At 45.2% G+C, this 12,875-nt stretch overlaps 2 protein-coding genes across 8 annotated transcripts in view; one reads left to right on the top strand and one right to left on the bottom strand.

Moving 5' to 3' along the window:
• roq (RING finger and CCCH-type zinc finger domain-containing protein roquin) overlaps positions 1-6,789 on the bottom strand; it is a 150,859-nt gene extending 144,070 nt beyond the window's left edge. For all 7 annotated transcript variants that reach the window (XM_055063858.2, XM_055063860.2, XM_055063862.2 and 4 more), the window contains exon 1: positions 6,030-6,789. The gene's annotated coding sequence lies outside the window, so the exon portion shown is untranslated. The remainder of the gene's footprint in view (positions 1-6,029) is intronic.
• A 111-nt stretch (positions 6,790-6,900) lies between these two features.
• UbcE2M (NEDD8-conjugating enzyme UbcE2M) lies at positions 6,901-9,740 on the top strand. Its single transcript, XM_050166926.3, has one exon. It carries the CDS (start codon positions 6,993-6,995, stop codon positions 7,542-7,544), a length of 552 nt encoding a protein of 183 aa, XP_050022883.1. The 5' UTR covers positions 6,901-6,992; the 3' UTR covers positions 7,545-9,740.
• Positions 9,741-12,875: the final 3,135 nt, after the last annotated feature.

Below are 12,875 nucleotides of genomic sequence, written 5' to 3'. Positions count from 1 at the left end.
GCACTGGACTCCAAGAGAAGGGAAGCGTAGCAGGGGGTGGCAGAAAGCTAGGTGGGCGGATGAGATTAAGACGTTTGCAGGGACAACATAGCCACAATTAGCACATGACCGGGGTAGTTGGAAAAGTATGGGAGAGGCCTTTGCCCTGCAGTGGGTGTAGCAAGGATGATGATGATGATGATGATGAGTCAGAAAAAAACTAAAAAAGGTGGCCCAAGCACCACCTTGAAGTTTCTGCACGAGTTCACCATAAATATTTATGGCACCTACTCTGCCCAGTTAACTATTTATTGGCAAAGGAAAGCCAAGTAGCAAACTTCGCAAGTTGACAGAACTTCTATTTCTGCCACAATGGTTAAAATACAAGAAAACGCACTGAAGTTTAACATCACACAGATTTCCTAGCAAAATTTTAAATAGCTAAGTTTAGTCTGCTTTCTATTATAGTAAGCAACCTCTCACATCAAATTTAAGGAAAATAGAGTATTGAAAGAATACTTTATAAGTCCATCAACCGGACTTTGCATTTCTCTTCAGTGCCCCATTAAATCCTTATCCACTTTAGTAAAGGCACATGTGGCAATTGCAATAATGAGGCTATGTAATAATGGGCATGTTCACTTGAGAAATTTCTGGCACTAGTGCCAGTTTTAAGAATCATCATCATCATCATCAGCCTGTTTTAATGTCCACTTCAGGACAAAGGCCTCTCCCTGCGATTTCTAAATACCCCTGTCCTGCACCAACCGATTCCAACTAGCACCCACAAATTTCCCAGTTTCATCACTCCTCCTTGTCTTCTGCCGTCCTCGACTGCGTTTCCCTTCTCTTGGTACCCATTTTGTGACTCTGATAGTCCAACGGTTATCGAACCGGCGCATTACATGACCTGCCTAGCTCCATCTTCTTGTATTAATGTTAATTAGTATATCGGCTATACCCGTTTGCTCTCTAATCCAAACCGCTCTCTTTCTTTCTCTTAACATTATGCCTAGAAATCTTTGTTCCATCGCTCTGTGCGCGGTCCTCAACTTGTTCTCAAGCTTCTTTGTCTCTGCCCCATATGTCAGCACTGGTAAAATTCACTGAATGTACACCTTCCTTTTCAATGATCATGGTAAACTTCCAGTCATGACCCGACAATGTCTGCCGTATGCAATCCAACACATTTTTATTTTTCTATGAATTTCCTTCTCATGATCAGGGTTCCCTGTGAATAATTGACCTAGGTAAACATACTCCTTCACAGACTCTAGAGGCTGACTGGCGATCTTGAACTCATGTTCCCCTGCCCGGCTATTCATCATTATCTTTGTCCTTCTGCATATCAATCTTCAACCCTACTCTCACTCTCTCTCTGTTAAGCTCCTCAATCATTTGTTGTAACTCGTCTGCATTGTTGCTGAATAGAACAAGGTCATTGGCAAACTGAAGGTTGCTGAGATATTCACCGTCGATCCTTACTCCTAAACCTTCCCAGTTTAATAGCTTGAATACTTATTCCAAGCACGCAGTAAATAGCATTCGAGAGATTGTGTCTGCCTGTCTGACCCCTTTCTTTATAGGTATCTTCCTGCTTTTCTTGTGTAGAATTAAGGTAGCTGTAGAACTTGTGTAGATATTTTCCAAGGTATTTACATAAGCGGTCTGTACTCCTTGATTACCAAATGCCTCTATGACTGCTGGTATCTCTACTGAATCAAATGCCTCTTCGTAATCTATGAAAGCTATATAGAGAGGCTTATTGTACTCTGCGGATTTCTCGATAACCTGATTAATGACATGGATGTGATCCATTGTAGAGTATCCCTTCCTGAAGCCAGCCTGTTCCCTTGGTTGACTAAAGTCCAGTGTTGCCCTTATTCCATTGGAGATTATTTTGGTAAATATTTTATATAATACTGGGAGTAAGCTAATGGGCCTATAATTTTTCAATTCTTCAACGTCTCCCTTTTTGTGGATTAGTGCAATGTTTGCATTCTTCCAGTTTTCTGGGACCTTTGCAGTCGATAGGCACTTCATATGAAGAGCCGCCAGTTTTCCAAGCATTATGTCTCCTCCATCTTTGATTAAATCAACCGTTATTCCATCTTCTGCTGCCACTCTTCCTCGTTTCATGTCTTGCAAGGCCCTTCTGACCTCATCGCTAGTTATAGGAGAAGTTTCTGTATACTGTTCATTACTGTTTCTAATTGAGGTATCCTGACTCCTCTGGGTCCTGTACAGGTCAGTATAGAATTCTTCTGCTGCTTTTACTATATCTTCATGATATTACCCTGCTATCTTTCAGTGCATACATCTTGGTTTGTCCTATGCCAAGTTTCCTTCTCACTGATTTCAGGCTGCATCCATCTTTTACGGCTTCTTCAGTCATTCTCACGTTATAGTTTCGAATATCACCTATTTTTGCCTTTTTGATCAGTTTTGACAGTTCTGTGAATTCTATGTTCACTTGAATTGAACACTTTCATTCTTTGTCGTTTCTTTATTGGGTCCGTTGTTACTTTGGAGAACTTGCCTACTGGTTGCCTTGATGCCTTGCCTCCCACTTCAATTGCTACCTCTGCAGCCAGCCTAGTTACGGTTTCATTCATTACCTCTATGTCATAATCATCATCTCTCTGTTCTAACGCTGCATATTTGTTTGCAGGTACCAGCCTGAATTCATCTGCTTTTACCCTTACTGATTCAAGGTTGACCTGTTTCTTCTTGACCAATTTTGCTCTTTCTCTCTTCAAATTGAGGTGAATCCTAGCCCTCACTAGCACTGCACTTTACCCTACCTATCACTTCTACATCCTGCACTATGCTGGGATCAGCAGAGAGTATAAAATCAATTTCATTTCTTGTCTCCCCATTAGGGCTTTTCCAGGTCCACTTTCTGTCTCTAAGCATCCTGAAAAAGGTGTTCATTTTCAAAGCTTATTGCTTTCTGTGAATTCCACCAGCATCTCTCCTCTAGCGCTCCTAGAATCTATGCCGCAGTTGCCAATTGCTTGTTCCCCAGCCTTTTTCCCCACTTTTCCATTGAAGTCCCCCAATACGACAGTATACTGAGTTTGCACTTTTCTTATTGCTAATTCAACATCTTCATAAAACTGATCTACTTCGTCATCATTGTGACTGGATGTTGGAGCGTAGGCTTGTACTACCTTTAATCTATACCTCTTATTAAGTTTGATTACGACTACAGCTACCCTCTCCTTAATGCTGTAGAATTCGTCAATGTTGCCCGCTATGTCCTTATGGATTAGGAATCCTATCCCGTATTGCTTGTTATCTGGGAGACCTCTATAGCAGAGGACATGCCCGTTATTCAGCAATGTATAAGCCTCACCAGTTCTTCTAATCTCACTAAGGCCGATGATATCCCAAACAATGTCTGATAGTTCCTCAAAGAGTCCTGCAAAGCTAGCCTCACTCGACAGAGTTCGGCAATTAAAGGTTGACAGGGTCAGTTTCCATTGGCGGCCTGTTTGAATAAATCCGCCCCCAAAATCTAAAAATACATTGGTGTTCCTATCACTTTTGTCCCAAATTGTGCAAGAAGGGCATCTGAGAAACAATTGCACTATGACCCAGAGGCAATATTTTTTTGCAATCTGTCCAGAAGAATATGGCACATGATATAGAATAGGTGCACAAAATGCAAGTATAAGAGCTCAACTTTACTTATAGCAGTAGGACCACAAAGAGGCCACAAGTTGCTGGCTCGCATCCCAAGAGCTTCAGGAATGAAAAGCAGCACAGCACAGCTAGCACAGAAAGGCACACGTTGATTGATAGCATTTACATTGCCAAAGCAACACACGAGCTACGACAAGCACTGCAGTGGAAGGGAACCCAGGATCAATTTTAACAACCTGGGGTTCTTTGCTGCGCACCCAAAATATGTTGGCCAAATGTACTTCAATGCTGCCCCTATTATAAAGTGGCTGCTGCAGCCAGACATTAAACCCACGAAGTTGCGTTTGGCAGCATAGTTAATAAGCAACCACGAAAGGCACGCCAGTGTTCAGCTGCACCCCAAGGCGGCAATGAAGTTCAGGTTTCTGAGGCATCCCCATAATACAGACTTTACTAAGCAGATTCATGCATTCCACTTATGCCAAAACACACTGATTCACAATTGGATCTACCAAGCACAAGCCTACCTCCACACAGGCGTATGTACCTATTTACGCAGTATTAAAAATGATTTAGCATTGACTGCTTTAAAATTCATTTATCTAGAAATAAGCATGGAAAGATTACACGATAAGGAATACATTGTTTAGGCAGAGGAAGGTTGAAGTACAATTGTAAACATGCTAAAAAGCACAAATATTAATCTAATGCATAAGTGGGGGCAAGTAGTTACTTTTTGAATTATTTACAAAATAACTGTTTTTGAGGAATTGTAGCCATGCAAATTTATGTGCATATGAATGCATATGAATATGTGCATATGAATGCCACACCTGTGGCCATGTGTGGCAGTGGGCAAGTTTTTTTCAGCATACGAACATTATTGTGATAACACTTAAATTTCCAACTAGTTTTTTACCGTCATACATTAACGCATCTCGTAAAGCTGCTTTAATATGTCAGCGAGGATATTTATTTGCAATCTTAGACAAGGGGTGTAGCAGCCAGGTGCTTAGATGTGCTGCACCTCCTTTACAGTGAGATAATTTACATCCCCACCTCAGCACACTCCAGTCTGGATAAATGGACCAACAAGCACCTGAATCAAGCGTCTTCCCTTGCTATTAGAGGAGGAAAATTTTAAAAATTTTGCCTAAAATGCTATTATCATGTCTATTTTTTTACTATCCAATCAGTGTTTACCACTCATTGAATGGCTATATATTTGATGGCAATGATAGGTTGAGTAAATCCTGTAGACATTTGCACAAAAAACATTTCAGCTTGTTTGCAAAATTTACCAACCTTCAAGTTTACATAGTAATGTTCAGATGAAAACATTCGGCATATATCACACTGATTAACAAAATATATCAGGCACAATTTCAATATTGCTTCAACTAAGGACCAAACTGGACCAATGACGTGCATTTCTTTTGTAAAAAATCGGCAACCAGTAATGTCCTTCAGGCTGTTCGGCAAGTATTGTGCTTGCTGAAGCATAATGAAGAAACTGGTCTGCCTGGCGCAGTTAACAGACAGCTAGTGCATTGCAAACCAAAGCCGACAAGCACAACTTACAGAAGAAAATACCTGGCATTTTAAGCCCAACCCAACCACAACTTACAACATGCACAAACTTCCCTGTATAAACAGTGCCGTGTGTCATTTCTAAATGCACCCCTTTTTTTATCAACAAGCACTGAACACAAAGCAAAACAAACAACGAGAGGTGTGGCGAGTTGATAAGCAAGGCCATTTACCTATGGCCGTGTAGTGGGGGGGAGGGGGGGGGAGATTACCTCGCTGCTAGGGGCAACTACCCACGTGACCACTCACCCTGGCCAAACAAAACAAATCATGCGCCAGCATTATGTAGCAGCATAGCAGGAATGACCACTAACACCATGGTCGGAATACAGTGTCAGCTGTTTGCGCGCTATCTCCGCGTTCGAAACGGCTTCTACAGTGGTCGTCAAAAACGCGGCTGCTTTAACCTAGCTCGACTGGACACATCCGGATAAGATTTTCCTGTCCGTGAAGCTGAACACGTTCTGTAGCTGATTAGCTTCGCTAGTCGTGGAAAGCGGGTAGCAGAACGTCTTAACTCCGAAAAATCGAGCCACACGATCACACAGAATACGTAAAGCTTGGAACTGTTGCCCCCTCCTATCCGCTGTTCCCCCAATAACAAAACTGCAATAAAACTTTTTTTTTTTTTTCGTAGTGAGACGCAGATTACATACGCAAGAAAGTGAAGCAGGCGCGAGAGATACGTTCAGCTCTGGCGACTGCCTCGCGCGAGCACGCGCTTTGGTTTCGATCCAAGCGCAGCGGTTACAAGATGAACTCGTAAGGCATACTACACAAGTCGAGCTGCGAATGAAAACTAGCGTTCTTACCGTGCTGGGAACTAGAAGACGGCGAGTTCCCGTTCGGTCGGCCGTCTGCTGCTGACTAGAACGCTGCGATGGTCGCGTTCTCAGCTGCCTGAAGCTGCCCTGTGGTGCGGCGCTCAACCGGCATAGCAGTCCGCGGATGCCGTGCACGGGCTACGCGGGCAGCCAGAAGAGTGACTTGAGCCGCACTATCAGGTGGAAGCGTTTCCCTTTCATCGTACGAGTAGCCCACACATCTTCGAGCCCCTTGCGCTGGAACCCGCGCCGCAACTCCAATCGACGAAGCCCCGGTCGGCCGGCCCTCTTGTTTACGGCGCTAGCTCTCCTCCAAACGGGTGCGTTTGGGGGGCTGCTAGACCGCCGCTGCCGTTCCCGAGACGGCTGATGGAAGGATCCCGGGCGCCAAGCGCGGGGTCCGCGAGCCGCGTGGCGAAGTGCGAGGCTCGCGTGGAGCTCGAGCCCACCGTGAAACCGATTCCTAGGCCACAAAAGCCCGCACAACGACGACGACGATGCGGACGGACAACGGTGCCCAACAAGCGACAAGCCAGATACGCAACCAACACAACTGCAACACAACTGGAATTCCCGCAGGCTGCCGCTACCCTCCCAGTTATTGCGGGTGCTGTTCCAGAACGTAAACACGGCTCTTCATTTTTCAGTTCTCGTAGTAGACGTAAACCCACGGTGCGCGTCACTCGCAGAACAGCATCCAATTTTAGCGACGGCAGCGCTTCTACTGCAGCGGTAGCTTGCATAACTACATACGATAGACCATAGCCTCCTCCAGAGAAAGCTATGGATAGACGAGGTGGATCAGGACTACACCATGTCGAAGGGTCAATCTAGCTGCCGCGCGGTGCAGTGTGGGAAGGCCTAGGCGCTAGGCGTAGGGGCATCGTTGTGTGCGTGGTGTTGCCTGCGTCTCTCCTGTGATTTCGTGCTGCGGAGTTGACGAGCGTCACAATGATCAAGCTCTTCTCCCTCAAGCAGCAACAGAAGGATGGTGAGGCGACGGGCAACAAGCCGGCGAGCCAGAAGCGTGCCTCGGCGGCCCAGCTACGCATTACGAAGGACATCAACGAGTTGAACTTGCCGAAGACCTGTCAGATGGAGTTCCCCGATCCGGACGATCTGCTGAACTTCAAGCTGGTTATCTGCCCAGACGAGGGCTTCTACCGGAACGGCCGCTTCGTGTTCAGCTTCCGTGTAAGCCCAAACTACCCGCACGAACCTCCCAAGGTCAAGTGCGACACAATGGTCTACCACCCGAACATAGACCTGGACGGCAACGTCTGCCTCAACATCCTGCGCGAAGATTGGAAGCCTGTGCTGACGGTCAATTCGATTGTCTACGGCCTGCAGTACCTCTTCCTCGAGCCCAACCCCGAGGACCCACTCAACAAGGACGCCGCCGAAGTTCTGCAGAGCAACCGGAGACTGTTCGAACAAAACGTCAAGAAGGCCATGCTTGGAGGCTACATCGGCGCGACGTACTTTGAACGGTGCCTGAAGTAGCCCTACCCGCTATGCTGTCTTCTCTTATCCTTTGGGGGTTTGCAGGAAAGAAAAAAAAATAATAAAGTGTGATGATGCTGCCGCTGCTACTGGTGCTGACGTCCCCGCCGTCGCCGCAACAACAGTTGTGCTGCTTTAGGTGCTTTGCAGTGCTCGACTTGTGCCAGGCATCAGATGTATGTATTGATATGTGTCACTGGGCCGTTACAAACCTCTTAGTAGGCTTTTAACGGGCCGTGTTTATTCTGCTTATTAGAAAATCTCCTTATCGCTAGTTTGCGGCTCAGCTTTACGTTGAGGGAAAAACTGTAGGCCCTTGTTTTGTAATGTTTTGTGTAACATGATTGTTGCGGTCGCCACGAAGCTCTTTGGTGTTTTACTGCTCGTTTCTGATGCTCACGAGTTTCAGCGAAGCGCCTCTACGTATTGTACGCACAGTGAAGCTCACAGTTCTGCCCTCTTTTAACTTCGGCCTTTTTTTTGTTAGACGTAGCAATGGTCTTATGCAACAGGCACGCGCTTCTGAGACACCTCCATTAAGAAGGTAGTTACGATGCTCTGGTTATATGGCTACGCGTGAAATGGCATATGCGGTTCATCAGTCGTGGGTCGAAGTGCATTTGCCTTCACCAGATCCGTGAATTTCTTTACATGAGTGTTTATTACCTGTAACATTGTTCCTACTGGCCTCGTCTGGTCTAATGGAGCCAGGCTTCGCAGACAGACAGTGTGCAAGTACTGGGACATATAGTGCTCTATAGATGTGTAAAGAAAGGTATCACGCATGCCACTTATGCCAGGGATGAGTGTGTTCATTGCATTTTGCTTGACAATACCATGACTGTGCTTGATGTGTAATTTTTTGTAATCTTGACTTCAAATCTTGAAATTACCGGTTGGCACCCTAATCACGTGAGAAGTGGTCTTGTTTACAGTAACTTACGATTCATTGTTCACAGCGTAGTGTTACCTTGTGACCCTGATAGGCACTGTTGTACAGCTGCGAATGATGCAGCACTCTAAAGAATTAAACATTTTTAATCCCTTGTGAAACTTGATCAACAGGTGAGCAATTTTACTCTTATCAGCATGTAACGTGCTAGAGTGGAACTTTTCACCTGCACTCTCCAAGCTGCAGTTTTTCCATATGGCATACTATGTAGGAGAGCTGCATTAAACCAGCAGTCTCACCCTGGCAAGAACGTGTGCACGCCGAGTTGTTCGGTACTAAGTGTTGTGTCAGGACTTTGATTCCTGGCTTGCTACAACTCTTCTCTACTGGCATCCGTGTTTTGCTGTAAACCGTGATGATTTTACTGTTATCATCAACCCAAAAGTTCAGACTGTTTTACTCACCTGTGCATGCTGCCCCCCCCCCCCCCCCTATTGTCTACGTAATCCTGCAGTGGTGCTGCACTTTGCCTTTTAAGCTTCTGCCCCCCCCCTCTCCATCTTACACTGTGCTGTCCACTTTTTTAAAATGAGGCTGGGACACTCTTCTTCTAGTCTTAAGTCATTTTTCCAGTCAAGCAGAAGAAAGGTCCCCCTGCCACCCCAGGTGCCAAAGTGTCCAAGGAGTTGGCTTTGCTTTGAAAACAGCACCTGTAACAGCAGCAGTAATCAGTCCTTTTTGGTAGATATATTAGTTGCCAATGCACACCGAGTTCTGTTGCAAGAGCCGTTGCTGTCCAAAGCTGTGCATGCGTGCGCACTCTCTCAAGCTTTTGAAATGTGCGATGCCGTGGGCAGGACATGTAAGCACCAGTGTCGCGAGCAGTCTTGTGTGCCGTGTGGCTTGTGAGATTTCTTTGTTTGCTCGGGTCTCAGCCAAGGGACAAACCATCGTTTGATCTCGTAGTGGTCCGAGTCGCAGTTGCCAAGGTAACTTCACGAGCCATCCCGCGTGTTATTGAAAGGGAGCCATGCTCCCTAGTTGCAGCTTGTGTTAGATGCCGCAGTGTGTGTGCATGTATGTGCGTGTGTGCGTCGAGCATCATTGTTGGGTTTGTATCTTGCGTTGGTGGCTCGGCATGCTGATATCAGGAATGCAGAAACATTTCTTTTAAGTCGTGTCGAAAGGACCTTGACAACTTTTTTTTTTTTTTTTTTAATCTTATTCCTGCATCTGCACAGGGCAGGCATCCTTGTTTAACCCTGGGTTGAGTGAATAAATAGAAATGCTGGTTGCGACTGCAAGCCTGCTGTGCATCCTTTCTAGTGGACATGCATTGCATTGTTCCTGTGGCACTAGATCAATTGCCCTAGCCAGAATGCAATTTGTGGCCCATGTAACTACATGAGAAGTTGAAAGGTGCTCAACTTAGTGATTCTTTGAGCTGTTCACTTTGCACTAGAAAGTGCGTCAGCAACAAGCTGTTACACAAGTTGCCTTCGAGAGCTCCGAACAGCAACCACTACAGACAGTTCATGTAGGTATGTAATTAGCATATCAAAAGTAGTAAAGCTCTTCCTTTCGTGATCTTTCATAACACTCTTTTTTTCTGCTTCAAAACAAATTGAGGCTGCATGCTGCTTTCAAGCAGCACTTATAAGCGAGCGTTTTCTTGGTTGCAAGATGCCATGACAGGATACGAGTGATTCTGCTTGACATCGAATTCAATGAACTGTATTTTATATGCTTGCCTAGTAATCAGTTACACAGGTCAAGAGTTGATGTATATTTTAAAACTTAAATGAAACGACTACACCGACATGACACTTCCGTCATTTTTCTTGCATCCAAAGGTAAACACCCTCTGAACCCTCGAAAAAACGTTGGCAAGCACCCGAGTGTCCGAAGTAATCTACAATTATACCTGCTTCTATGAACCAGTTTCAGTTTTTCATGTCCTGACGCATCATGATGTCACAATACATCGACTTGCTCCATTCCTGTGATGGTTGAGGCTGCCACCATGCGAGTGCAGCCAAAAAGAACTCGCGGGGCACTCTTTCATGGTCCTTTTTTTTTTCACTGTGCAAGATCTAGCTTTGCTGGTACACGACATAAGCAAATCTTGTTCTTTGTACTGACATCATAATAACCTAGTTGACGCCAAGTCCGGCACTTTGAGACTTCAGTATCAAATTAAAATTTGCTACGTTTCCCAACATTCATGCCTGCAATTATATGACATCTTTTTATGTTTGAGGGGCATATGGTATAGTTTCTACAACAATAACCACGAGATGCACTTGACTGCGTTAACTCTTTGTAATTTGCTGGCGGTTTGATTAAAATGTAAATGCAGGTTTCTCTGCTTGCATGTTAGCTGCTGCAATGCTCCTCGATTTTTTTACAAAGCATGGAGGCAACATGTGTGTCTGTTGCCACTGGGATTACAAAGTTTGGCATTGCATACTGTACCTGCAGTATGCTAAGAACTTCCAAGCAACAGATGTAGTTGCAGGTTACAAGGGACAACTCAAAAGTGCACATTACACATTAGATAATTACTGACAATAGTCCAGGTCATCAGCTTCACAGCAAATCGGGCAATTCACAAGTGCGTGCTTTCCAGCACAATTTCGTTAAAGGTGGCATGGTTGCCCTCATTCCCGCTTGATCCATACATTGAATCAACTGAAAAGCTCGACATACCATATACCTGGCAAAGACGCCTGTCGTGGTGACTCGGCAGTACAAAAAACAGCCGAACCTCGATATAACGAGTAGAAAAAAACTGATCCTGTTTTAATGCTATGGAGTGTTCTGCTACAACGAAACGGAAAATGCGCACTATGGCCGTTATGGCGCGATAAATTTGTGTGCACATGGTAGAAAATATGTATTCTAGTAGCAAAATTAATCGTCAAATACAGCTTCGCCGACCAAATTTTCAGAAGCCACCCGAAATAATTTATGCCGCAGGATTTTCGGACATGATCCGCGCGCGCGATGCTGCAAATACGGCTACTGTAAAGCACGACTGCCGTGCGAACGGCACTGATTAGGCCTAGCGGCGCACAGGCAGTAGACGCAGTTCCTTCCCCTGGAGGAAGGTCGGGGGAAGGAACTGAGTCTGCTGCCTGTGCGCCGCTAGGCCTAACAAGCCGTCGCGAGTTCTTAATATAATCGTACTAGTAGACTTCAGCGTCGATCGAGCGCGAGATCACATGCACTGGCTAGACTGACGGGCGCAGTAACGGAGTACGGGTCCGCGTGCAAACTCCTCTCTCTCCGAAAATCCCACGGGCAATGTACAGATCACAGCGCAAGAGCAACTTGAAATGCACGCAAGGAAAGAACATATCTGCTTACATGGCAGTTTGGACGCGTGTTGGGGCCCGCGGCTTGGTTAGACCGGCAGCCGGGCGACGGTGCAATCAAAGGGCGAGTATGTAATAATTTGTAACGTTCCTGTACCACGTATCTCCACAATTAAGTCACTAGCGGCCCGTCGGAGGCATCACACTTGCGTTTCTTTCGACGTGGTCGCGATTTTTTTTCTATCGCCAGTTTCAGCATGTATGCTTATAACGAATACCGGATATAACGAAGACGTCTGTGTCGTATGCGATTTTTACTTATAACACAAAGTGCAAATTGATGGTCCAATTTTTATCCCTATTAATGCCTAAATTGCACTTGTTCAGTGGCAATACTTTCCATCAAAATGTAGCCTAGTTGGAGGTGTGGCATATTGCACTTTTCCTAGTGCACTTCCAGCAGCCATGCCAAGTGTTGTCCCCCCCCCCCCCAGAGAAATGAGTAGTGTTCATACAATACTGACAGGCATGCAACATATTTTTTCTCTTTTAAGAACAGAGCACAGTAAAATTTTCTTTTGCAACTTTTTGTATTTCCTTACAAGCAGCTTTGTGCTTAATGGAGGTTGCCTACTACTTAATGAGTAACAATTGATTTACATTAATTATGCACACCATTGTAGATGTCCCAGTAAACTGTGAAGCAGCAGTTTTCTAATAAAATCTAGAGCTGCGTGCATGCATGTGCTCAATGGCCAGCGCCTATGGGCCATTGCAATTTGTGACTGCCAATGTAGCATGGGGCGGAAGAAAGCAAGGTCCTTGTCAGTCGCAGGAGAGAGCAAGTGATTATGCTGGATTACAAGTTCCCCAAAAGAATATTTGGCCCGCATGTTCAAGTCTACAGATTGGAAGTTTTCAGAGCATTACAAAACTCTCTTGTGAACACAAAATGGGTAGCATTTTTCTAAAAGGACTTTCAAATAAGCAGCAAATACAACATTCTGCCAAAACTTCAGGCTAATTACCACAACTCACTAAAATTTTATGTAGCAAGATGTACCAACCATATTAACTTCACCTGCACAGGGCAGTTACAAGTGGATATGAACTAGCTAGGCA

Source organism: Dermacentor andersoni, chromosome 1 (assembly GCF_023375885.2).
Source record: "Dermacentor andersoni chromosome 1, qqDerAnde1_hic_scaffold, whole genome shotgun sequence".
Classification (NCBI taxonomy): domain Eukaryota; kingdom Metazoa; phylum Arthropoda; class Arachnida; order Ixodida; family Ixodidae; genus Dermacentor; species Dermacentor andersoni.
The sequence above is the reverse complement of the archived record's forward strand: the minus strand, read 5'-3'. Positions and strand labels throughout refer to the sequence as shown.

What these genes read in the sequence shown, in the direction of transcription:
- UbcE2M (XM_050166926.3), top strand. Translation starts at nt 6,993, where the DNA reads ATGATCAAGCTCTTCTCCCTCAAGCAGCAACAGAAGGATGGTGAGGCG.